Source organism: Fusarium falciforme, chromosome 5 (assembly GCF_026873545.1).
Source record: "Fusarium falciforme chromosome 5, complete sequence".
NCBI lineage: Eukaryota > Fungi > Ascomycota > Sordariomycetes > Hypocreales > Nectriaceae > Fusarium > Fusarium falciforme.
Window position 1 is genome coordinate 3,733,537 of NC_070548.1, and position 25,925 is coordinate 3,759,461.

The following is a 25,925-nucleotide window of genomic DNA, read 5'->3' on the forward strand; positions in this document are numbered from 1 at the left end:
CCCTCCGCTCCCATATAGCTTATCCTCAAACATTTGCTCATCAGGCGCCATGTGAAAATCCGTCATCTGGCTGATTTAGACGTATATTATATCCACTTGAGGGTCAAATGGTCGCATGCAAGTGTAGTTATCGCCTCGGGGGGTATCTTGATGTCATACTCGCGAGCCCATTCCAGGGTGACGCTACGAGCCTCGCGGTTGACAAGCATGAGGGGTAGCTCCACCGGGATCTCTATCACCAAGTCGGGACGAAAGTCAAGGTAGACGTTTGGCAACTCTGTCGAATAGTCCTTGTCGCCTGGCTGGAGGTATCGTGGGCGCCAAAGCCCTTCTCTGCGTCGGCACAGAGCGGGTCCTATGACTGGCAGGGCATGTTGCCATATCTGGGTGCGCAACTCGGGAGGAAGATTTGGGAAGAGGGTGAATCAGGGAGAGTCTATCGTCATGATTTTGTACCGATAAAGGGTGAATATTGTGGTGTTATCCAGGCTGGGATATCATTGTGGACAATGTTGCTCCTTGCTTCTGTGACTAAGCTCATGCGAATAAATAAACAACTGAAGGACTGATCACGAGCTGAAGAGAAGAGGTGAGATTCTTATTGTTCATAACCACATGGGGGTTGTGCAGCGCAGGCTCAGTCATTGTAACCCAATAGAGATGTTTCCGGCTGCGTGTAGCAAAGTTATCGAACCCCGAAGCGAGTTTTCTGTTAATCAGGCTTTCGGTGAACTTGGTGACGCTTTCAAGACAAACCATCAGCCATAATAACAAAGAACACAGTTGTTGACACGTGCGGACATGAAAACCCAATTGAAGAACACTGTAACCTAAACGTTGGTCCGAGGCAGGTAGTAGAGAGTAGATTAGATTATGGCATCGACGTGCAGCTGTGTGTCGCAACACCCAGCCAGACGACGAGATTAAGAAAAGTGATGTTCTATCCTGCCGGGGTATCAGTTTCAGTCGGGAACCAAGCCATGGCATTATTTTAGAGTAGTCTGTATGATCCGTTATCTTAGGTGAAGGCCTTGCAAGTCCCGGTACAACCGTACACACAGTGTGAAGATGAAGATGATCCTCAGCCTGATTCTTCACTGCAAAATTGGCCTGTTTCTTCACAGCCAGCTCATCCTGGTTGTTCACAACCAACCACATAGCAAGAACCCCGCTCTGTCGACACTTCCCCGCTCGAGGTAATCTTACGATGGCAGTACTGGAAGGTCCGTGATAGTAAATGCCTACTCCTTTCACAGACTAAGCTGGTATGGCCAACTCCCTCGTCAACAAGCTGGTTGCTAGCGCAGCCAGCATCCAAAACGAGTTTTCTCTTGCAGCCGCCAATCTCAATCTCGATTTTACTCTCATCAGGCTGGAGGCCCCCAAGGAGTTCAGAGGCATCGACAACAGCCTCAGCGATGTGCGAAGAGAGAATGCCGAGAGAGGTACGCTGCACCGAACCGCCCGCAAGCTGGGTGCCCTTTTTGATGGGGTTCCGCCTCCAACCGAGCACCTATTACCGGCCTATGGCAAGCGCGTGTCCGAAATCTGCGAGCGGGAGCACATCGATCCCAAAGAGCGAGCCAGGCACGGTATCTTCTCCCAATTTATTGGGACCGACACGGCAAGCTTGTGGGCAGCAGCAACCTCTGGCACAAATGCGATTGCCATTCACCTGCTGGCATCTATGATTGCCGGAGTATTTGACAGTGCTGAGTCAACTGCTCTTTGGTTGCAGCTTATCGAGAGGAGGAAAGCAGAAATTGAGAGCACAATCGACAAAGAGAGAGACACAGTCAAGGCCATTGCAACGGCACTTGCAACCCAGCAAGAATTCACGAGAGACGAGCTGGCAGCGTGGGACAACAGCGCTCGGTCCTGGATCAACACGGCGCATGCAGCTATGGCTGAACAACGAAATGTCGCCCTCTTGTATTCCGACGAGGCTGGGATGCCGGTCAACAGTTCAACCGATCCATACGACAGTGTTATCACGGCTTGGAAGGATGCAATGTCTTCGATGGATTCCCTTATTCAGGGCATCCCACAGAGGGTTCGGAATGGTGCTGTTCTCTTGGCCATCAATTCCTGGCACCTGTATCCGGATTTATGTATTTTGAGCCGTGGGCCCGATGTCATTCATCAGAAGGACCCGCTCATTCTTGGCTCTGGGATCCTAACGGTGGACGTTGAGAGGTCCTCCGAGACGGCCGGCAGCGTGGTATGGTCCCTGCCACTAGCGTACTTGAGGTACTATGGCGAACCCGTCCTCGTAAATCGTACCCTAAGCGTGGACTCTACACGGATATCTATGGATCAATTCCGGTACGTTCTACTTGGATGTGTCTTCGCTACCTGGACAGGTTTCAACAGGTCAGTCCTGGACCACATCAACCTCATGGCTCGATTGTTGGATGCCTTGCGCTCGCCCGAGCGATCACCGCAAGATTCACCACAACGAAAGTCGCAATTGCTCCGGATGCAGGAGGTCACGGCTCAGACTTCCTGGATTGGACAACTTCTCATGGCTGCAGATGACATCGTATCTGGAGATGACGTTGAGAGGGAGACTGCTATCAAATTGGTCAATCATGGTCGTCGTCACCCCGGGTTTCTCTGTGCGCCTGAATCCTGTCCTCTGCCATTATTCGGGCTGTGCTACATCCCGTCTTTGTTCTCCTTGCTGAACAGCCCTGAAGCGTGCATAGGATATTTGAGACAGTTCGCAGAGGACCACAGCCTGTCAAGCGATAATTATGTTATCAGGTACTACCCTGATCAGAATGCCTACAATTACGAATATGCGACTATCAAACCTGTCAGTTCAGAGTTTGGAGCAAGCAATCAGTCTGGGTTCATTCGCCGACCGAATCCATCAACTGCCCAAAGCCAGGCAAGGCACATACGATGGATTCCAGTGGAAACTGGAGGACGAACTTGCGGTTGTGGTGAAGCTTGCTCTACGGGAAGACCTGCGAAATCCCGAAGAGAAAGAAGATCCCATTCGATGCGACTAGGCCAAAAGACAAAGGGCTCTGATAAGATCTGTAATTGCATTCAGGGACACAGGCTGTTCAGTGATCTGTCATTGGGACCTGGCAAAACCATGCCTCAGCCGTCAGTTGGGTCCTATACTACACCGCATGAACTACATTCAAAACACAGGAGAAATCTGCCTGCCGGTGCGTCAATCAAGGCACGGATCAGATTTTGGGAACGGGACAGATTTCCAGGCCGCCCTGACGCAACTTGCAAGTGGTGAGTTTTCAACCCCCTATTTAGATGCTTTATCGGGCTCGTGAGGTTGACAAGCTGCCAGGAATAGATGGAGGAGAGACTTTCGTACAGCTTGAATTCTGCGTCGGCGATAATACGCGCGCCGGAATACTTAGAACGTGTCCGATGTCTGAGCACAATAACGTTCATCCTCTCAAAGACCGACCCAAGGGCGAGACCAAACTCCAGGACAATTTCATCACAGGGGAGACATTCCAAAAAGTCTTTCAGCATGATAAAATTGATCACGATTTGCTGACGAAATGGTTCATCATCGGTCTCCCAGCAAAGTATCCCAACTTTGTCCAACCGCTTCGGGCCTGTGCTGCGGCAGTTGAGATGTATTCACGTCTGCCAGAAGCAACCGTCGACTCTTCAATTGTTGCACGCACGTCACTCACTGATGCCCGGTGGCTAGGAGATTTGTCTAATGGCGGCTATTCACCGATGAGATTGACACTCTCGCGGCCCCAAGCATTTGCCTGCATCGCCATGTTTGAGTCGGGCCGCATCTATGACGTCGGATACCTGAAGAATGTCTTCGCTATGACATATGGAAACTCCATCTTTGTGGCTAGTCCCATGATGGCTGACCCTTACGAAAGGCCCGTCGAGACTGAAATCAAGCGTGTTCCCGGCAACATAGGACAGCCAGGACTGTCCTTCCTCATCCCACCGCCAGAGCCAAGGATCAGAAAGTCAAAACCTGAGGCTTGGACCGTTCTCAACCACAAGTCGTTCGAAGGACAACTCGAGGACAACTTTTGGAAAACGTCGATGCACTTGACCCTCACACAGTACCAGCCTAGGTTGCCTGGCTTGAACCACGATGAACACTTCATTGATGAAGCGAGTGCCCTCCGGGAGACTCTGGTCCAGGTCTACGACAGCTCGGAATGGGTATGCGATCTCGACATTCTATCGGCCTTGAGTAACCCGCTGGTATCTCGTGTTACATGCAGTGACCGGGAACAGCACACAGCATCTCAGACGATTCCGGATACTTTCCCGCAAACCGCCACAGTGGATAACTGGGAAGAACTACTTACGCCGCCCGTTGATGCAGCAGTCTCTGTTGTTCGAACATCCGGGAACTGGCTAGGAAGGCTCGCTGCCGTGGGGGTTAGCATCCGCTTAAGGAGACATGCCGTTATTCTTCCGAAACAGCCATGTTGGTCTTGTGTTGAGACTCACCTGATAGGATTGAAGCCTTCTGACGATGATGATCTGGACCCTGTCTTGATCTTGTAAAGCTACACCGGAAGCTAGAACTGAAGACACGGCGCGGCTGGATACGGCGGGTGGCATCATCAACGGCTTGAGGGCCGTAGAGAAAAGGAAATTGTCTCACCAGTCAGTATGAAAGAGAGTGGAAGGACCAAATATTTTCGTAGTTGTATTCATTTTGTTTAGTGCAAGTGGCTACTTCGTCAAATCGTGCTGGACGAAGTCCTATGAGAACACAATAGCGTAGCGTTATGTAGTTAGAGTCTGAGCAGACGCTGAAAATGACAAATGGTGGTTCGCGCACGCGGCGCATATCTCTCTCTTTCCGGGCATCCTACCAGAGACGGGAAATCTACCGACGGCTGTCTGGGCGCTGATATTCGGTTGCACTAAATGATCTACTATGACTGGCAGCAGAATTGGTATTTGTTGTCGCCCGTCACGACCGTGGCATCAGCCGAGACGCTCATCCCGACGCGATGGACATGGCTGTGGTGCTTGGCATAATCGGCGTGCATCTTGTGCTCATCCTGCTCATGGCGGTGCAATTTGCGCAAAGAACGAGATATTCTACACTTGGAAACGAATGGCAAGTGATTACGCAGATTGTGTCGCCTCACACTTGGCTGGTGATGGAGGGATTAGATGTCGTGCGGGATAATAGAGTGAAAGAATGGGCCAGCCGCCAAGTCGACAGGCCTGGATACAACACGCTATGGATATCGGGATCTCCCGGTGGCTTCCACTCCAATCAGCAGGTGTCGGCATGAGGGGCTAGATCATCTTGTTTATCGAACGAGGCCCGAAGAGGGATCTGTCAGTCGGACATGCTAACCACCTCTTGTCCACGGAAGATGATGGATTGGGAAACGCGCTTACAGGCACGGACACGTCAGTTGCCTTGTTCAGGTCTTGTTGGGTTGATGCATCTCGAGTGGGCGCGAATGAAGAGGATCTGCAGAGTATGGCCACCTTGATGGGAGCAATGGGAGAGCTACCCTGAACAATGTGCAGTTTTACAGGATGAGGATTGCTGCGGGATGAATCAAGGGGTTTGCTTATCATGTATTAATCAGAAATGATATTAAAGTCATGATATTCACTGCCATCATTACATGTTTACTGTCCTTCACCGACATGCAAAAGGATGGAATAGCATCACTTTAACACAATGAGGGGTAACATCACCAAACACAATTGACCATGACGTTATCCCAGCAGCCTCAACCGTCAATTTCAGGTGGACAAGAAAAATAAACCCGGTCCCCAGAATGGGAACATGCGTCGACTACTTGTGGGTCAAGGCGCGCAAGCAAACAATTGCGCATGGGGATGGGATGGGATGGGATGGGATGCTGCACCTCAACGCTACCCGGGTTGCCGGTTCGTGGGGGAGGGATGAATGGCGGTGTGCCACGTACAACATCAAGCGCAGGCGCGAGAGTCAAGAACCTGGTAGTTCATCTATCACGGCTATACTCGAGACATTGGGGGTCGCTGGTGGCTGTCTCGGATGCGTGTGATATTGTATCTCTGCGAAAGCCTCGCGCAAGAAATGACAATTGCGTTTACGTATGGACTACAGCTGCCTGAGAATGGCTGAGAACGAAGCCCAACTTACAGCGCAAACTGAGCACAGTCCCGGGCTGGGCCGTCTCCAGCCTCAGATGAGACAATTTCTCGCAGCTATGGTGCCCGCTCAAGGTCACGGTGACACTTTGGCAAAGGCTCTTACGATCTCATGTACCCATTGACCGAGTTGAATAGACGCCCAGAATCGAATCCCAGTTGATGTGGTGCCAACACCCGCAGTCTTAGCTTCGGGTGCACTCTTTCTAGCTCCCCAGCCACTGTTTTTTTTTTACTGACCCCAGGCCTCGCCTGATGTTCCGATGCGGGCGCCAACAAAAAAAAACATCCAGGGTCCTTTTTTGTTAGTGGCCTTAGTCTTTGGCGGGGGAGAAAAGAAGGGTCAATCATCCGACATCTCAAACAAGCGGCATCACGATAACTCTAGACGAACCGGCAAAAGAGCCGCTGGTAAACAAAGACCCCCAAACAATTTATCCTATGAGGACATTGTTTATTTTCGGCTCCGAGGCTCTATTCGCCACCAGAGCACAATTCTTGCAGCACCTAGACAGCCTTGAGTCTGCTCTGTCACTCAGCCACGAATAACCATCCAGGCGCTAGAGTACGTGCTGCAGGGGTTGCCTGTTGCGTGCATTCGCTCTGAGCTCAGGCCGTCGAATGACCTGTCATGCACGGCCGAGGACCCTGAGGTTTTCTTGCGCTTGCGGGGGTGGGATAACCTACCAGCCTGGTGTCGTCGACGATCATCAGTCGTGTGCCCTCTCGTGGAACTCCTCCATTGGCCGCCCGCTTCACGTTTGAGTCCAGAGATTCCCTTCCCAGTTGTGGCGGCCAGGTCGCTTGAGGGGAAGCCTGCACCCGGTGTGGCATGATTGACGACGAAGCTGTCGTGAGTCGACCTTGTGAGGCACTCGGTCAGGACTACCGGCATGGTCTAGGATATAGCAGCAACCGTCTATATAAGACGCGATATCTTCACCATGTTGATGAGAAGAACCATCCTTCACTCAAGCCTTCTACAACAACGACAAGCTTGAACGAGCAGCAACCCAAACGCATTCCACCTCTTCCCACACAATCCACAATTCGCCCATCTACGCTCAACATGGCTTGGTTCGATGACTCCTGGGATGTCCAAGAAGCCGGTAAGCATATCATTCTCGAGCAGGGGTGGTGTCCACACGCTAACAACCCCAGATGTCGCTTCCGCCCAAAAGTACGGCGATGTTGCCCAGCAGGCCATTGCCCTCCTCTCCAAGTTCAAGACCGAGGCCAAGACCGTCCACGATCTCCTGAAGCACCTCTCGGAAGCCGCTGCCCAGATCGAGGCTCTGGAGAAGGCCAAGGCTGATCTTGAGGCTCAACTCGCTACCCCCGCCGCGTCTGAGGTTGCCGAGCCCGTTGAGGAGGCTCCCGCCGCCGCCGAGGAGAAGCCCGCCGAAGAGACCCCCGCCGAGCCCGAGAAGGTCGCTGAGGAGGCCCCCGCTGCTGCTGAGCCCGAGGAGGAGAAGCCTGTTGAGGCTCCTGCTGCTGAGGAGAAGCCCGCCGAGGAGGAAAAGGCCGCCCCTGTCGAGGAGGCCCCCGCCGCTGAGCCCGAGAAGGCTGTCGAAGAGGAGAAGCCTGCCGTCGAGGCCGAGCCCGAAAAGCCCGCCGAAGAGACCCCCGCCGTCGAGGAGGAGAAGGTCGCAGAGCCCGAGAAGGCTGCCGAGCCCGAGAAGGTTGCTGAACCCGAAGAGAAGCCCGCCGAGGCCGAACCCGAGAAGGTCGTCGAGGAGACCCCGGCCGCCGCCGCCGAGGAGAAGCCCGCCCCCGTCGAGGAGGAGACGCCAGCTCCTGCTGAGGAGAAGGCTGCTGAGCCCGAGAAGGTTGAGGCCGAGAAGCCCGCCGAGGAGGAGAAGCCTACAGAAGCCCCCGCCGCCGAAGAGAAGCCTGTTGAGGCTCCGGTCGCCGAGGAGAAGCCTGCCCCAGTCGAAGAGAAGGTCGTCGAGGCCCCCGCCGCTGAAGTCGAGAAGCCTGCCGAGCCCGAGGCCGCTAAGCCCGTCGAAGAGACTCCCGCTGCTGAGGAGAAGCCAGTTGAGGAGGAGAAGCCCGCTGAGAAGGTCGTCGAGGCTGAGAAGCCCGCTGAGGAGGAAAAGCCCGCTCCCGTCGAGGAGGCTCCCGCCGCCGAGCCTGAGAAGCCAGTCGAGGAGAAGCCTGCTGAAGCCGAGAAGCCAGTAGAGGCCCCCACTGCCGAAGAGAAGCCTGCCCCTGTGGAGGAGAAGGTTGCCGAGGAGAAGCCCGCCGAGGTCGAGACACCCGCCGTTGAGGAGAAGGCTGTTGAGGCTCCCGTTGAGGCGCCCGTGGTGGAAGAGAAGCCCGCTCCCGTCGAAGAGAAGGCTGCCCCCGTTGAGGAGAAGCCAGTTGAGGCTGAGAAGCCCGCTGAGGTCGAGAAGGTTGTCGAGGCTCCCGTTGCCGAGGAGAAGCCCGTGGAGGCTGAGCCCACAAAGGCCGAGCCCGTACCCGAGCCTGTCCCCGAGCCTGTCGCCGAAGTCAAGAAGGCCGAGCCCGTCGTGGAGCCCAAGAAGGTTGAGACAATAATCGCCCAGCTCAACGGAGCTGCCGCCCCCGAGGTCTCCCAGCTTGTCGCCCCCAAGGCCTAAGCTGATGCATTGAAGAAGGCATGCATGTTTGCTGAGCGAAATCTCACCAAACATACCCCCTTCATCAACCTGACAGCAATCAACAATGTTGTCTGCATCCCACAGCGGCTCTTGGGACCGGCCGAGATGAGCGACCACAGTCGTGTCTCATCGTCTGTTGGATGATACCCCCACAAAAACGGCCCTAGGTCACAGACGAAGTTTATGATTCACGATATGGAAGGTCAGCTCACACCTTAGAAGAGGGCTTTGGACACTTATGGTCTCGCTGGAAAGTAGGCCTGGGTGCCTTGATCGCTGCTCTTGGTACTTTTGGGCGACATAGTTGAGGAAGAGTGGTGTTTAAAATGTTGTACTAGCGTCTGTAGCCTTTGAATTTGCGTCGATTGATGGCAGCTTTCCATCATCAAACCCATTCTCTCTCTTGCGTGTGATGGTGAATTATAATGGTCGAAGTCATTCATATTTGGTGTCAGTAATCCGTTGAGCGAAAGAAGTGCATGTGGAGCAATAATTGTCTTCAACTTGTTCGCGTAGCCGATCGTTGATGAAGTGCGTGTTGCTGTCCTGGGCGTCGCAACAGAGACCTTCCATCGACGCCAAGAGGAAGACAAGAAAGCTGGGAACCGGCGGGGAAGGCCTTCGTATTATTCCCTTTCCGGGAATGTTGATTTCCACGATTACCCCTTTGAAGAACGGGGACCTTTGCCGGCTTGACAGTCTAGGCCTGCATTGCGGCCTAAGGTGATCGACCCGATAGCAAGGGCTTGAGCTTTGAAGGATCGATCTAACAGACTAGTTTCATGCGGAAGTCAGGGACAAGCTGAATTAAGAGGGTTCGGCTGATGGACGATCCCTCGCCTATGTAGGGTTTAAGAGCCGAGGTGGAGATGAGCACTGGGTCCGTCTGGGGTATCTGACCATGTATGGAGCACGAACTGTCGGTCATTGTTGCACATTTATGTGCATTTTAATGCGTGAAATGAAGTCTCCCGCGTAGAAGCACATAGCAGGTACTTCATATTCTTCCCACACACAGGGGTAGTGATCCCTAAGTGCCATGGTGCTTGTACAACCCTGCTCATCTCCACACGCTTATACCGAAGGCGTTATCACCATGGGCGACCCCCGTTAAGGTTCAAGCCATGACAGGATCTTCAAACGAGGCCGCACACCACTTTCCCCTGGTGATGATGGTGTCGAATACTAGAAAACCCCGTCTCTCCAAAGTGTAATCGTAGGTTGAGAGATGGTTGAGCTTAACTCTATTTCGTTCCTTTCCTAGCTCGACCTCTGCTATGGCTACTGAACTCAAACTATCCGATGTCGAGTTCATGACACCATGGTACCGGCAACGGACCGTTTTGGTGTTTGGTATCTGTTATCCTCTCGCTATCGTGGCTGTCATCCTCCGATTCGTGAGTCGTCGGATAGCGCACAACGAACTCTGGTGGGATGACTGGCTGTCTTTTGCTGGACTTGTAAGTTGATCATGAACCAGAGAACTAAATCTGAAGCTAACAATATCTGATTAGGTGATGACGGGCGGTTTCTGCGCATGCGTGCTCTCGTGTCTTCCGAGTGACGACTTGATCGATGGCAAACAAGATATCACGAACGACCTTCTGGTGAAGGGCTCACAAGGAGCATACACGGCTGAGCTGTTTTACTATCTGAACCAGCTGAGCTTGAAGTTTTCCATCTTGTGTTTCTACTGGAGAGTCTTTTCGTCATCCAACTACATGCGGAACTCAATTTATGGGATTGGCATCTTTATCGCCCTCTGGTTCATCGCGTCGGTATGTTGCCCCTGCTAATTGCTCGTGGAATTTCTCTGACTCGAGGTGCAGTTCATAGTTGCTATTCTCCAATGCGTTCCGGTTCAGGCCAACTGGGATCCAATTGCGAAGATGCAGCCAGGGGTGAAATGTGTCAACCTGAATGGCTTCTTCTTTGGCACCTCGATACCAAACATCATTGCTGACTTGGTCTTGGTTCTGTTACCGATTCCACTGGTTCTGCGACTCAAAATCACAATCACACAAAAGGCCTTTGTCATCTTTTTCTTCATACTGGGTGGATTGTGAGTACTGCACCTACTCTTTGCCTGTTTTCCAGCTAACTCGCTGCGCAGTGTTGTAATCACCTCGATCATCCGCTTGGAGCTCATCACAAAAGTCAACTTCGCAACGTTTGCCGTAAACTGGACTATGGATAACTCGGTGTTATGGACTATCGTGGAAAACTGCTGTGGTGTGATCAGCGTTTGCCTCCCGTCGCTTCGACCGATCATAAAACTCGTTCCCTGGAAAGCTTTCCAACACGCCTTCACGCGCAGCTACGGCGCGAGCGGGGACTCCAAGACAAGGACGAGGACGGCGACACATGGCTTTGATCGATCGAGGCAACGGTCTCAGTGGAGTGAGATTAGATCGACGAGTGCTGGACCATCTAATGCCTACGGAATTCGGAAGGACACGCACGTTGAGGTGGTTTCTATTGAGATGGGGAGTGCTTCCAACTCGAGCCAGGTTCAACTTGCAGGGCAATCATCGGCCTAGACGGCCAACAATTGCATTTGCGCACATTTAATAACACATCAACGCGAGCAAGCGATAGAGCTAAAGTCCAGCTGACATGTCGGGAAACTTAACATCCAGCAATGATCCAAACGTATCATTGACTACCTAATTCGTGAGGAGACTCGACTCGGAGCAGCACTCCCGTTTAGTCATGCTGAATCAGCGGCAAGTGCGGCCTGATGAATGCCCGACGTTCCTTGTCGATTCTCCAACAGACGTTGCATTAGTCTACATATACGCGGCTCACCAGGAACGACATCCTTGGCTCCATCCTGGGATAGGATGTGATCGACAGTATAGAGTCCAGCTCCCTGACTCGCATGTACCGGAGAACTGCAAGGCTCCCCGGGCACTGGAAATGTGTGCATTCTTCAACCAACAAAGTTCAATAAGTGGTGCATTTCAGGTTGGCTAAGTCCGCGCCGTGCCGTAGGCGAAAGCCAAATAACCGCGGACGTTGCCGTTAGAAGTCAAGTCGCCCATGGATCATCAGCGGTCCGCTGCAAGTCTTCGCCGATTTTCATATTACGATGGACGTGAAGGATCTTGTTACCCTGCAAGGAGCCGGGGACGGAACTGCCGCGGAGGAAGCCTTACTCATAGAAGTATGGTCTGCAGGGGAGGATCTGGTAACCCGGAGGACCTACAACAGAAGCTATCGAGTATCTCGTATGCAAACTTGCATAAAAACAGGGCTCTTTGGATGAAGATTACATAGAAGATCAGCACGGCTGCTGTCACCTTTCTTCTTCTTCATCCAGGGTCCTCGTCTGATCTCCTTTTCTATCTCTGTTGTCGATCTCAAGCTGCGATTGCTTCATCCTATAGGCCACACAGACTCCCTGAAACACTGAACTCGAAACTTGCAGGATGAAAGCTACCTTTCTTCTCGCTTGCTTTGCTCATGCTCTCCAGACCTCTGCCTTTGGGGCCAAACTCCCAGCAGACTACGAGCGAGCAACAACTGGCCTAGTCAAGACTCAAGATGGAGTGCACTTGAACTACACACAGGCCGGCCCCCTCCTGGGACAGAACCTTGTCTTCATCCCCGGATGGCGACAGAGTGCTGCTGAGTGGAAGAAGCAGGTTCAGTACTTCTCCAAGGCTGGCTATCGTGTCACCGCGTACGATATGCGCGGCCATGGAGAGTCTGAGAAGCCAGACTTTGGATACCGACTGAGCCGCTTCGGCGCAGACCTCAACGACGTCTTGACTACTCTCGACCTCCACAACGTCAGCATTATCGCTCACTCGATGGGCTCATCCGTTACCTGGGCATTCTGGGATCAGTACCCCGACGAACGACGACGAATCGACCACTTTGCAATCGTCGACCAGTCCTCGGTTCTCGTCGCCGATCCCACCTGGACCAAAGCCGAAGCCGAGACCTTTTCCGCTGCCCTATTCACGCCCGCTGGAACGTACGAGTTTGCAAACAACATGACAGCCGAGACGCCGCCCTTTGTTCGAAGCATGTTCACCCCCGACGTATCCGAAGCCGACTACCAATGGGTTCTCTCAGAGAACAAGAAGATTAGCGACAAGAACGCTGCCACACTCCTTATCAACCACGCCTTTGCCGACTGGCGAGATGTTCTTCCCCGGATCAACATTCCCACGCTCGTCATCTCGGGAGATGTCAGTGTTAACAACGCGTCTGGTATCTCTTGGGCTGCGACGCAGATCCCTGGGGCCAAGAGTCGGACTTTTACTGCTGAGGAGAAGGGTAGCCATTTCATGTTTTGGGAGAATCCCGAGTTGTTTAACAGTGTCATTGAGGAGTTTGTCGCTTCATAGAACCAAGCTGGGTGCTGCTAGGGACGAGATTCTTCTTCAACCCAATATGGTGTGTCTACTGTTGTTGATTAATTCAATATTGGGTTCTTTATTGATGGTCCCATTCATCCAGATAAGCAAGCTAGACGTTCCGTTTAAGTGGTGGATGTTACAAAAGATCCTGCTTGCGATACCTCTGGATGCCCTTTAACCACACCCAACTGTGATCGTCAACATGGGTAGCAAAAAGCTTATGGCTTTACAAGCCAATCTGATTCTCGTCACGGATATGTTAACTGCTGATTGTCCATTCAAGTGTTTCTAATAAGGATTCGGCTGCAAGAGCAAAGGATTCACGTTTCAGCACCTGCTTGGCTTATTAAGAAGCCCAATCCTCCATGGTCCAAGAAGGTTTCACGAAAGGTGCAGCCGTCACTATTGAAATTAATAACGGCATGGGATGGACAAGGATGCAATTGAAGAGTTAACGATTCAAAATTATAGGTTGTTCTTATTAATGCTAATTAGTACGGTCCTTGTTTCTCTCTACCCTGCCTACCTATCTGAATATCTAGATAACGTTTCAATCTCGAACCATTATAGATTCCAAGTAAGCTGCGTCTCGACACAGCTCTTACCCAACTCAGCCCATCCAAGTGAACTCCATTTCTCAGGGTTCTCTGACGCCTCGGTGAAGTGCTTCATAGCCAGCACAGCCTGAGCTGCCCATCTCTCAGGACTCAGGCGCCCCACGCCAGTTGCCAACGGCGTCATGAGAATACTCCGAATTTCTTCTTCTCCTTCAGGGGCTTTGCCAGCTCTTACGTCCCGGTTGTGGTTGTCCACAGCACAGAGAAGACTCCAGATGCATTCGTAGACAACCTCACGGTCCCAGTTGGCGTCTGCGGGCATGCGCATGGTTGGGCAGAGAGCAACACGCTTCGTGCCCCAGACATTTCGTGACCGAGAGTGGAATTCATCTGGGATGCGCACGAGGGTGCAAGTACCTGGGGGTGCAAAGCCACGCCATTGCTCGTAGAGCTTTACTTGGGCGACGGCAGTGAGGGCATGGTAGTCATCTCGAGGTGCAAAGGCGCGGGAAATAGCATCGTCGAATGCTCCGTCTAGTCGCCCGTATGAGTTTGCCGGAGACACGATCGTGTCGAACTGGACAGACGAGGGGAGTTGAGATAGAGCGTAGTCGTGAATCTCGATTGAGAATGAGGCAGGGAGTTTCCTGGCTACACGCGCGGCTTCAAAGGCATCGATGTAGCGCTCTTCCATGCAGAGGAGATGGATATGAGGGAGTGAGGAGTTGCTGGAGCCCATTGTGAATGATTGAATCAAATCAGATAAACAACGATAGATGATAGAGTACTGTGGAATGGCTATTTGATGAATCTATAGATAGACGGCTTCCCACATATTATTATAGCATCTGAGCGAGGTGGCTGCCTGATGCGTCGTCAACGTGTTCTTACCCAAGTATAGGGGTGGGGCTTGTTGATCATTGCTGCGCCCTGGGGCGGTGCTTTTGTGGCGCCCGCCACGAGGGCATTCTCAACCACCACGTTTAAACGAAGCTATCTGAGCAATGCTACTTTTGATATTTGTCCATGTCTCACAACAAAGCATCGAACCATATTTTACTATCATGCATGTTGATTGGGGCACTTCTCTTACAAAATAAGGCCAAGTCAGGACCACTACCCACTGACTTGGGTGTATTTATTTCGTCTATACGGATTTAACGCCTATGAAACTGAAAGCGACATATTTCCCGCGAAAGGGCTGCTTCAACTTCATAGTCCCAGGTCGACTCGTCTCTATCAAGTGCCCACGCTTCGAAAGCCTCTGGGCTCTCATCTAGGACTTTGTGCTTTATGTCGAAGCAAGACATTGCTGCTTCAACCTCTTGCAAATGCTGCCCAAGTTTCCCCATCTCCGGGAACACTGTGTTCCATTCGAAGATACGCGCATGCTCCTTTAGCTTTGAAGAGACCTCCTGAAGCGCCCTGTCTATCAGAGCTCTGAACCAGCCGCCGAGTGCGCGGCCCAGCTCGAGGCGCCCATTAGTCTTGGCAAAGCAGGCATTGCAGCAAGCACCCTTTAAGAGAGCCTCCATCTTTCCGCAGATTTTCGGATCGTCTAACAAATATGGGAAATAGTCTCGTTCAGAGCGTCGGATTGGAACTAGGTGCTGGACTTGAACACGAAAGTTTCGCAGTTCTTTCCAACGAGTGCACCCGGGGCAATGCACCATCCACATTTCCCAGGAGATTGGTTGTATTGCTCTCCTTTGGGCTCTGCCATAGCCAAGCTCCATAGTTTCTAGCGCTTTCGGGATCTGACAGCCCAGCAAGTCGGAAAGCCCTGGGAAGTACCTGTCCAGTTCTGAATAGAACAGGACCCTGCGGTTTTCTTGAACAGGTACCCTTGCAGTTCTAGCTGCCTCGTGACTGGTTGGCCCCAGCTCGCCTCTACGGTATTGACACTCGAGACATCTTCGGTTCTGTCGATCAGAGCCTATGAACACGTCCTCCTCAATCGTAGGCTTGTGAACCATATCTGCCACTGGTTCCCAAGTCGTTGGCGCATCATACAGCTGAGAGTCCACTTGAAAGCGCCGGTAACGGAATCGAGTGTCTATGAACAAAGTGGAAACTCAAAAATGCAGTTGTTCGGCCCGGGGCTGAGATATCTTGTTCTTAACAAAGGACGTTGGCTAAGGGGCGCTGTATTCCTTTTCAAACTGCCCCAAGATTGGCAGCTTAAAATCTATCTTTAGACGATAAAGAATGGCAGGCGAGTTTCCTAAATGAAAAACCGGCTATGGAGACGAGGGCTCCGAGAAGGCCCACGAACCGTCCTCGTGACGTGATGTCGACGTAATTTGCCATAAGACTTTCATTGACGTCAGCATTTGAACATACTTAGAATACGTCTCCAAAACAACAAAGCTCTTTAAAATGTTTCCGAAGAAAAACTCAAACTCCTCTTTGTCTAAAGCCTTACATCAGCCCAAAGCTTTATAGACGTCCATTGCTTCGCAACAAACAAACATCCAATATGCCCCACTACAAAGGGAAATGTGTCTGCGGTAATCTTCAATACACCGTTTCGCTATCCTCTCCTGATGAAGCCCGGACTTCCCTTTGCCACTGCCACAGTTGCCGGAGAGCATTCGGCACGAACTTCGGACTAACCACCAAGGTTAGAGCTGACAACGACAAGAGAGTAACGCTGACAACTCAGTTAGGTGCCAGTAGAGGGATTTGAGTACAGCCATGGGAAGCCAAAGGTCTTCAAGCAAGATAACGGTGTGATACGAGAGTTTTGTGAGAATTGCGGCGTGTTCGTCTGCGAGTATGGCGTGAGTGATCGAATCTGGCATACCCTGCAGCCCTACGTCAACTAAACAATGGTTAGGAACAAGCGGCGAACAAGTTCCGTTACATCATGTGGGGGACATTTGATGGCCCAGAACAATTCCCTCCTAAAGGAGAATTCTTTTGCAAATATCGCACAGAGTGGATGCCAGAGATACCAGGTTCGTCAGACAACTAATGTGAAAACTGGATATGCAAAGAATTGACAATGGGACAGACGTGTTTCGCAAGAACGAGATTAAGGAATGAGTGCAGGTCAAGCAGACAGTCTCCGTAGATTGGAATCACGCATGAGTGAGATGACGAGTGAAGGCTTGAGGGGATAACAACGAGTCAACGGTTCATGCGGAGACATGCATAAGAAAGTAACATGATGGTATCAATTAAATATCCTCGCTAAATGCACAGCTTTACATGCATGGCAGAAAGTAATTAAGAATAGATCGAGGCAACGTCACCTTTACAGAAATTCCAGCCTGCATCCAGAGCTTAAGCAGAGGCTTTGGCCGCCTTGACAATAACGTCGCTGGCCTTCTCCGCAACAACATACAGGGGCAACGCAATGTAGAAGCCGGGAATCTTGGGGAAGACACTAGCATCAACGACTCGCAGGCCATCAACTCCACGGACCTTGAACTCGGAGTCGAGAACAGCCATGGGGTCACTATCAGGGCCGATGGGGCAGGTGCAAGAAGCGTGGTGGCCCCAAGCCTCATCCTTGAGGAACTGCTTGGCATCCGCCTCACTTGTGACGTTGTTTCCGGGCCAAACCTCGGGAAAGCTTCCATCAAGAGGGATGAGACTGTCAAAAGCTCGTCGAGAAAACTCGAAGCCCTCGTATGTGGCCTGGAGATCCTTGTCGCCTTCTCCATTGTTGTTGGCACCTGTGTCGTAGTAGTTGAAGTTGATGATGGGCATATCCCTGGGGTCAGTGGACTTCAAGGTGACTGTGCCGGCATTGTTGCGGCTGTGAGCCTTGAGGATGATCCAAGCCCAGTGCTGAGCATCGGCTAGAGAGTCGGAGGCGTAGCCGGGGAAGTAGCCCTTGAACTTGGCTGGGGCACCAGAGATGAGCAGATCGGGTTCCTTTTCGGCGACGGAGGACTTGAGGACGACGGCGATGGCGATACCGTTTGTGGCGTAGACACCCTTAGTGATAGGCTCGATGCCCTTCTTGTACTGCTCAAGGCAGGGGTCGGGCATGGTCTCCAAGAAGGTGCACTTCGACGTAATGACGAAGTCACTGGTGGTCTTGCCAATGACGGTAGCTTCGTATCGGTCCTGCATGTTTGTTCCGACACCAGGAAGATCAACAAGAACGGGGATGTCGAAAGAATCAAGCTCCTTCTTGGGTCCGATACCACTGAGCTTGAGGAGCTGGGGAGTGTTGAAAGCGCCGGCAGAGACAATGACCTCACGCTTGGCCTTGACGCTGCCAGATCCGCTGGACTTGGCCGAGGTGGAGCGAGGGTCGGCACGGTAGAGGCTGGAGCCTTCCAAGAAGTCAACACCGGTGGCACGGGGCTTGGAGCCGGTCTTGTCAAAGGTGATCTTGGTGACCTATCATTTCGTAAGTAAAAGTGCCAACATTCACGAACCGCAGGCACTTACGAGAGTGTCGAGCTTGATGTCGAGGTGGTACTTGCGCGAACCATCAGAGTTGACAGCATTAGCGGTGTTAAGAATCAGATCTCTGGGACCACCGCGCACAGAATCAGTCATCGACAGAGGAACCTGATAGAGGCCAGTCTTGCTAGTCTGACCGGGAGCGTTGATATCTCGAAGCAAGACCTGACCAAGTCCAGCAACGGTGTTGAGCAGGAATCCAACAAGGCTCTTACCCATGGCAGAGCCAGCGGCAATAATCAGGGAGAGGAGCTTCTGGTCTTCCACGACCAGAGAAAGAGATGTAAGTGACAGACCGAGCCACCCCTTGAAGCCATGACCGATGATGCTGCTGGGTAGGTACATGTTCTTCTCCAGCTTCTTGAAGTAAGATCGCATGTTGGTCGGGTTCCAGGAGTTATCTCCAGTGAGACTAGCAATGTTGCTCCAGTCACTATCATGAGCATAGATAGAAATGAGAGCATTGTGGCGCGAGCATCCACCCAGCGTTCCAGCACGAGGATACAAAACACCAAGAGGCTTAGCCTGAGCCGGGGGGTCAAGACCAACGTACAAGCTCCCATCCGGCTTCTCGTACGTCATCTTGGAGTCCCGCTTCTGCTGCTTGGCATCAGGGTAGTGGTTGACATAATAGTTCCACCGGGTGTCCTCGAACTCGGTCGACATGAGGTGCAGAGCTGGGACCTTTTCCTCCCAGGCGTCGCCAGAGTCGCCGCCTGCGTCAATTAGGAGGACTTTGTAGCCAGCGATGGCGAGGTTGGCGGCTACGGGACCTCCTCCTGCGCCGGAGCCGACGACGACATAGTCGTAGTCGGTAGAGGTTGTGTCACGCTTTCCGATGAAAGGATCATGTCGAGGCTGATTTGATGATGTCTTCCAAGGAACCGCGCTGTGTAATAATCAGTATAATGTTTCCTCAATAGCAGGGGCGGCGCTGACATGGATGAGGCCGAATCGGCCAAGAGTGAAACGAGTGTGAGAACGAATGAGGTGCGCATTTTCAACGCGGAAGCTTAAACTCATGTACAAAGAAAGGAGTGACCAGTAGTGGATAGGATGAATCAAAGAAAAAGATCTCAAAACATGGATGTGATGACCTCAAGCCAGCTAAAACAAACCAAGCCTGAGCCAAGAAAACACAAAAAGGTAAAAAAAAAGCAGGCAAGCAGCTTCAAGATATCGGCAGTGAGTGGTACAGCGCTAGTTCCAGAGCGGTCTTTAAGGTAAAGCCACCGCAGGACGCTAACAGCAGGTGGCTTGTGGGAGGGCTTTCAAGTGCCGACCTCCCAGGGCATGTTTCACGAATCCGGGCTTGAATAATTAGTAGCTGATCGTCAGCCACGTACGACTCGTCGGAAGGTGGTGGCTAGCTTCCGGCCGAGAACGGAAGAAACGGCAGCCTTGATTTTCCTGTCTTGTCGCTGTCATCCCCTGGGTTGTCAAGCATGGATCCAGGGGGGAGATTGAAGGCTCTTGGGCAGTGATGACGGTTGCTGTCGAAGTGGGTGATGTGCATTGGAGGCGGAGCGTCTGTGGGCCATAGCTTACGCTGCTGGGTCACAAGGCCAGGCGAGGCCGTTGGATAACTTGTGGGTAACCGTTTGCGGATTCAAGCTTTCATAGAAGCCGGTTTCATTCTGTTATCTTGAAAGTTTGTGTAAATGGGGCTTGAGACACATCTCGTCCACCAGCCAGCCACATGTGTTTGTTGACCGACCTCCCCTTACCGGTTGCGGACTTGGCTCTCAGCCCTGACCCGAGTTGTATTACAGTCGATCGTCATGACAGCCAAAATGAAATGAAACCTCTCTGAGCAAGTTGATGGGTATGCAAACGGGGTTGGCACAAATCTTGTCCAGCCCAAAGAGGAGACGAATGGAGTCAAGATGTCACCCAGAAAGGGAGATCCCTGACCCTTGCAAGGCTAATAGTGCAACGGCTTCACTCTCCACAACCCCGTACTATGCTCGACTTGGACTCCTCCGAGCCTGAACAAGAAAATACTCCGCGACGCATGAACTTCGGCGAATGTAAAGTTCAAGCGGGGAAGAGCAAGGGGAATTGGACTAAAGGCTGGGCATCATCTTCCCCGGACGATCTTGGCTGCTTTTGAGCAAGTGCTGGGGCAGGGTTGAAAGCCTTGCTGACGCTGTGCCAAAATGGAAGAATACGAGAAATTAGTGACATACGGCAAGATTACGTGGGATCCCGAGAGTGAAGTGCAGGTTACTGGTGTTATTGGAAGGGTGAGGAGATCCTCTCTATCTAGTCTATGGTAACGAACGTTGAAATTAAAGAAATTGTAGCCTGAATTTCACACTGGCTCGCGAGGAGTCACTGGCAGCTTCTCCGACGAATGACGCCCATGGTGATGATGATAGTCAAACCTCATGTCGGTAAGCTCCATCGCAGAGGTCTCATTCGGATTCTTAGAGACCCTCACGCCTTGACCCTGCGACAAGGCCTTGGACGTGCTCCTCTGTGAACTCGATGCCTGTTTGCCTTCCGAGATGTTGGCATATTCCGACTTGCTTCTAGCCGTGGTGCCAAAAACTTTAGGGAAGACGAGACTGAAGAGGGAGCGGATAGCGGGCATACACGCGCAGAGGATGCTGACTGGTACTTCGATTGTGCTCCAGTAGCCGATTTCAACGTAATCCTCTGCTTCCGTCAGTTTTCTGATACTGGAGTTGAACATGGGAAGCACTCACGCGTTACGTTGCTTGTTGTGGCATAACTTGCCAGTGACTGTAGTCGAACAATACTGACGATGGTGACACTGGACATGTTAGCGACTGTCTCCGGAAATAGATGGACCTGGGGACATACAAAAATCCAACACTAAACATGAGCATGATCTGAATCTTCTTCTTCCGCGACAAAGAAAGCTTGTAGAGTTCCCATAGCGGTAGGCATAGCGTAGCCACGTCGAGAACAATGTTGAGAATGGCCGCCATCCAGCCCTGCATGTTGATGTTGTTGCATTTTGCTGGAAACTCCTTGTCCCACGCCCTCCAAGCGCCTTCGATGGGAGTGCATTGGAAGATTGAGACGAGCTCAAAGGCAATGAAATATGCGACATTGAGGCCAATGAGAATCCAACAGCCCAGTCGGATGTTTTTGCCTGGAAAGACTTTCAGGTAAAACAGTAGGATCGAGATTTTTGTCACGGGAAGAACTCCAAGGTAGAGAAGCTCATCCCAAAAGAAGAACTGAACTCCTTATTAGGTGTTTGAATCATTGAGAGTTGTCAAGGAACTCACGTAAAGAAAATCGGTAATGTCGTCAGGGTGCACATTCCAAATATCTTTGCCCAGACCAACCCTGGAGATAGGTACGGATATGGCGTTGAGGGGTATCATCATGAGCTGAAAGAGTCAGCATGGAAGCAAGTGAGACCAAAAGTCGACGTACCACTGCAAGAAGCATCACCCAGTCGTCAGCTCCCCAGGTCTGAGCTCGCACGAAAACTCTGGCCATAACTCTCAGGCCGAATCCGACGAGGCCGATGACGAGAAAGACGATTCCCAAGATCCATACCAGAGCTGTGCGGTCTCTCGACGGCGCGTTGCACGTGTGCTTGGAATAGCTCTGGACCACTTGAGTATTGTTAGTGCAAGCAGCAGCAAGAGATAAAGAAACTTACAAAGAGACTCTCTGACTGTACAATTGGCGTGCACGCATAGAGAAATCTTTTCGTTCAACTCGACGTTGGTGCAGATACAAGTGACGTTGGTCAACTCGCAAGTCGATTTGAGTGTCTCCTGCTGGATGCATAGCAACTAAGCGACGTTAGCACACGAGTAACCAACACAACACAACCAACAAACACTTACGCCACAGGTGGGAGGCTCTTCTGGGGTGGTGGCAGCCCACACGCCAGCCTGGAACACGGCCAGGATCAAGGCGGCAAACGCAAAGAACTTCATCTTTCCCTGGTCATTCAACAAAGAATACCGCAGACAAGAAGAAAAAAGAGACGAAGGGGGTCCCGTCCAGAAGCGACGGGACGATATGAATAAACTGTTTGAGACTGATTGAGGACCCGCTCCATCTACCGAAGGATTCAAGCCAAGACGTGCTCGATCTACCGAGCCAGGGCAGAGAAGATCCCTGGTGCCTGAACTGCCCACCGTTCCATCAGCGATAGGCTGGGTCCGGAGTGAGGCCGCTTATCCATTACGTATCGGCACGCATGAACTCTGCGAATTGCGGCGATAGAAACGGGCCTTGTAGACTCGTGGAAGAATGGCTGGCGACTACTAGCGGGTGCCATTGTGAAACGGACCAGCTGGGTCTCTGGGAACAGACCACCTAGCCTTACTGGAATTGAGTAGGCAGAGTTGCATTTTCACTGTTCTAGGAGATTGGCGACCCGTTCGAGAGGGACATGTCCACTTGAGTTCGTCGATAGATTGCTGTTGCTCAACTGAGAAAACAAAACTTGCGGCTTGGCAATGACAGGTAATCTGACGAACGACTCGTTGGCTGCAGGGATCGACCTTGATGACATTTAGCCATGGCACCGGATCCAAAGGAGGCTTCGTCTCTGCATCATGCAGGGGCCGGTCCCTGTCCGGGAGTAGTTCAAGCATGACATCCCCAGCCTCCCGTTGATAGTGCCCGGACGGCAAGTAAAGATATCCGTCCTTCCCGTCGAATAAACTTTTACAATTCTCAACTTTCACAGGCCGATCAGTGGGTAATCGTCTCATTCGGACTCTACGGGCTTGCACAAGAGCCCGCGCGGTAACATTATTTCTCAATGCCTTGGACGAGAGCCCAAACTCTAAAGGGGGGTTCATTGAATGTGGATTTTTGCTACTATTCCTCATTTTAAGCGAACCTTGCTAATTCTGGAAAGCCGTTCGTTTTTGCACAGGGCTAACTAGTCAAGGATTCCCAAGGTTCCCCGGAGTAGTGTTTCAAGCTACTAAACGACCTCCTCTTAGTGCAGTCCCCTGCACGGACTGGGTGAGACCCTGAATAATGAATTGGTAAGAACCAATTAGGGACGACGCGTTTTGACGATCTTGATTCTTGGCTCTGACGATCCTTTCCTCGAGAGATGGGAAGGATCCTACGCCCAACTCAGGGGCCATGTGCGTATCCTTATTATTCTCTGTGCTGGCTATCATTGCGTAGTTCCGAGCAGACGGTATTACCGGCAACCAGGGAACAGCACCCAAGGCTGATCTCAATATCGGCGACCAGAGTTTCGGCACGCACCTGTCAGAAAGGGTGCCTGGTAAAAAGCATCGACCAAGAAGCTTGTTTCGATTTCTAATCCTTTGCTGTTTCATAGGGTCGCCGTGCCGCTGTGAAACTGCCGTTCTTCCAACGTCACTCTTTAATACTCACTTTCTACACTCATTTTTTGACTTTACCATGAAGTGCCAATCCTTTCTTTCTATTCTGCCGTTTCTTGGCGTCGGTGTCAATGGCTTTCCTTCGTACATGAATGGACCCATTGGTGATATCGTGTCTTCGAGGCTTTCCGATAAGGTGGGAGGCGTTTTCCACGAGGCACATGAGAAGAGGTTGCTTTTCGATCCCTTGACGAAGCCTATCGATGTCAGCGGCGACCACAAGTTTATCCCACCAGACTATTCCAGGGGCGCCCAGCGAGGCCCTTGCCCTGGCCTGAATGCTTTGGCCAACCATGGCTACATCAACCGGAAGGGAGTCACCAGTCTGACCGAGGTGACTGGAGCCATCAACAAGGTGTTTGGTATGGGCTTGGAGCTGTCATCCATCTTGTCGGTGATGGGCACCGTATTCGTCGGAAATCCTCTGTCCCTTAACCCTGGCTTTTCCATCGGTGACACTGCCAGCGGCGCTCAGAACCTCCTTGGAAACCTCGCCGGACTACTCGGCACACCTAGAGGTCTCACCGGCTCACACAACATCATCGAAGGCGACTCTTCCAACACTCGAGCCGACCTCTACGTCACTGGAGATGCTTCCACCCTGGTTCTTCAGCAATTCAAGGACTTTTACGAGATGTCCTCCGGCGAGGGTGATTACAACTTTGACGTCTTTGCTGAGCGAGCTTACATCCGCTTCCACGAGAGCGTGGCGACGAACCCCAACTTTTACTATGGACCGTTCACTGGCATGATTGCTCGTAATGCTGGTTATCTATTTGCTTGCCGGATGTTTGCGAACCACTCTTCCGAGAACCCTTCAGGCTTCCTGAGTAGGTACATCGTTGCGGGATAAAAGTATTCATCGCTGACTTTCTATAGATAAGGAGGTCCTAAAAAGCTTCTTTGCTATCGAGGGTGAAGGCGACAAACTTACTTACAAGCGAGGATATGAGAGGATCCCTGAGAACTGGTACCGTCGACCTGTTGACTACAGTTTGGTTCACCTCAACCTCGACGTCCTGGCCTTGGCTGCCAAGTACCCCGAGCTGGCCAGGTAAGTATCCAAGACTCCCTGAGGCAACTCTCAGACTAACAAGTCGTAGTATCGGAGGCAACCTAGGAAAAGTCAACAGCTATGCTGGAGTCGACCTCAGCGACCTGACCGGCGGCGTCTTGAACCTCACAAAGCTGCTTGAGGGCAACAACTTGCTATGCTTCGTCTTTGAGATTGTCAAGACCGTGGCACCAAACTCGCTCTCCACCCTATTCAAGATCATCGAGGTCCCACTCAAGCTCGTCACTGATACTCTTGGTGCAGCCATTCTGGATCTTGCGTGCCCGGCTTTCAAGGATCTCACTGTTGGTGGAAAGAGTTTCGAGGAGGGTATTCAGGTTCAGTTCCCTGGTGCCAAACTTGGTGCTTCTGTTCTGTAACCTGTATTCTTCTCGTCTTTCTCTCATGCCAGCATGTTGCTGCGCTTTTAAAACTGGTCCTGGATGCGAGCCGCTATTATAGAAATAATCAAGACAAGCCTAATACCATTACTCGAAGACGCGACTCAGGCATGCCTGAGCTCATTTTTATTTATGGACTTCAAGCCTTACTACTGCAAGTAAAGTTGACCGAGAGTGCTTTACGGCATTGAGTCGTGACGCTGGGATGTTTTGATAACAACAGGCCAGGGAACTGAAGCCTGGCTCAAGGCTGTCAGAGACCCCTTGGCACCCAGATTTCGGAAACTTATTGCTCTCTAGGATCCCTTACGTGGGTCTATCACTGCGTTTGTGAACCTTTATGCCGTCACCATGTCACCCTACCCTGTAGCTAGCTAATCACTTCTCTGATTATTGCACACGCAAACATTGCCAAGTATTAAAGCAAAGAACACACTCCTTACCAAGATCTCTTATTCACAAAAAGTTCATGATCCTAGCCCTCTATCTTATCTTTTCTTTCATTACTCATCGGAAGTTCCCCACTGCCCGTCGGCTCCGCATTGCAACAATAACGCCAAGCCACCACCTGCCCGTCCTGCAAGCCATCTCCGATGCCATCAACCAACAGTCCCCATAACATGATCGAAAATGGTGGTAAATGCCGCAAATCGGACGAATTACTCCTCTTTACACGAGATAGCCTATCTCAATTGTTACGCGGCAGTTCCCGAGCGTTAGGCTTAACTCCATCGGGACAGCCCTCTCGCGAGAAAGTTGACAGCTCATGTTTTTAGGGTCCAATCATGGCACTTGACAGCAGTTGGCACCTTGGCCGGCATGTCCAATCATTGCCTCGGCAATGGTGTAACCAACAATGAGAATGGAGACCATGCAAAAAGGACCAGTGAAATGCATCTGTCACATGTCGGTTATTTCTAATCATTTAGCCGTTGACGGGATACAAAGCTGCTGCTTCGGCCAATTTTGTCGAGTGAAACCTTTGCATGAACA

The 25,925-nt window shown here is 51.7% G+C and overlaps 8 protein-coding genes and 1 pseudogene across 9 annotated transcripts, besides 1 other annotated feature; 6 read left to right on the forward strand and 3 right to left on the reverse strand.

The window, feature by feature from the left end:
* Window positions 1–1,267: 1,267 nt before the first annotated feature.
* Window positions 1,268–3,017, forward strand: NCS54_00738900 (Hypothetical protein; the record flags this gene model as incomplete). The annotated part of the gene is made up of 2 exons (XM_053152820.1): window positions 1,268–2,818; window positions 2,919–3,017. 2 exons carry the CDS (start codon window positions 1,268–1,270, stop codon window positions 3,015–3,017), a joined length of 1,650 nt encoding a protein of 549 aa, XP_053008795.1.
* A 126-nt stretch (window positions 3,018–3,143) lies between these two features.
* On the forward strand, window positions 3,144–4,527 carry NCS54_00739000 (Hypothetical protein; the record flags this gene model as incomplete). Its single annotated transcript, XM_053152821.1, has 3 exons — window positions 3,144–3,182; window positions 3,234–3,258; window positions 3,320–4,527. 3 exons carry the CDS (start codon window positions 3,144–3,146, stop codon window positions 4,525–4,527), a joined length of 1,272 nt encoding a protein of 423 aa, XP_053008796.1.
* A 5,506-nt stretch (window positions 4,528–10,033) lies between these two features.
* NCS54_00739100 (Hypothetical protein) lies at window positions 10,034–11,296 on the forward strand (the record flags this gene model as incomplete). Its single annotated transcript, XM_053152822.1, has 4 exons — window positions 10,034–10,216; window positions 10,271–10,534; window positions 10,586–10,818; window positions 10,870–11,296. 4 exons carry the CDS (start codon window positions 10,034–10,036, stop codon window positions 11,294–11,296), a joined length of 1,107 nt encoding a protein of 368 aa, XP_053008797.1.
* An 891-nt stretch (window positions 11,297–12,187) lies between these two features.
* On the forward strand, window positions 12,188–13,114 carry NCS54_00739200 (AB hydrolase-1 domain-containing protein; the record flags this gene model as incomplete). Its single annotated transcript, XM_053152823.1, has 1 exon — window positions 12,188–13,114. The coding sequence occupies one exon, from the start codon at window positions 12,188–12,190 to the stop codon at window positions 13,112–13,114; it is 927 nt and encodes a 308-aa protein (XP_053008798.1).
* Window positions 13,115–13,690: 576 nt separating this feature from the next.
* On the reverse strand, window positions 13,691–14,422 carry NCS54_00739300 (Hypothetical protein; the record flags this gene model as incomplete). Its single annotated transcript, XM_053152824.1, has 1 exon — window positions 13,691–14,422. The coding sequence occupies one exon, from the start codon at window positions 14,420–14,422 to the stop codon at window positions 13,691–13,693; it is 732 nt and encodes a 243-aa protein (XP_053008799.1).
* A 1,740-nt stretch (window positions 14,423–16,162) lies between these two features.
* On the forward strand, window positions 16,163–16,731 carry NCS54_00739400 (CENP-V/GFA domain-containing protein; the record flags this gene model as incomplete). Its single annotated transcript, XM_053152825.1, has 4 exons — window positions 16,163–16,306; window positions 16,353–16,466; window positions 16,523–16,643; window positions 16,700–16,731. 4 exons carry the CDS (start codon window positions 16,163–16,165, stop codon window positions 16,729–16,731), a joined length of 411 nt encoding a protein of 136 aa, XP_053008800.1.
* Window positions 16,732–16,971: 240 nt separating this feature from the next.
* NCS54_00739500 (Hypothetical protein) lies at window positions 16,972–19,106 on the reverse strand (the record flags this gene model as incomplete). Its single annotated transcript, XM_053152826.1, has 3 exons — window positions 16,972–18,042; window positions 18,094–18,997; window positions 19,048–19,106. 3 exons carry the CDS (start codon window positions 19,104–19,106, stop codon window positions 16,972–16,974), a joined length of 2,034 nt encoding a protein of 677 aa, XP_053008801.1.
* Window positions 19,107–20,422: 1,316 nt separating this feature from the next.
* NCS54_00739600 (CFEM domain-containing protein) lies at window positions 20,423–22,037 on the reverse strand (the record flags this gene model as incomplete). The annotated part of the gene is made up of 7 exons (XM_053152827.1): window positions 20,423–20,769; window positions 20,820–20,887; window positions 20,938–21,320; window positions 21,372–21,476; window positions 21,523–21,707; window positions 21,755–21,890; window positions 21,945–22,037. 7 exons carry the CDS (start codon window positions 22,035–22,037, stop codon window positions 20,423–20,425), a joined length of 1,317 nt encoding a protein of 438 aa, XP_053008802.1.
* Window positions 22,038–23,253: 1,216 nt separating this feature from the next.
* On the forward strand, window positions 23,254–24,911 carry NCS54_00739700 (annotated as a pseudogene). The gene is made up of 3 exons: window positions 23,254–24,307; window positions 24,357–24,531; window positions 24,581–24,911.
* Window positions 23,254–24,911: a sequence feature.
* Window positions 24,912–25,925: the final 1,014 nt, after the last annotated feature.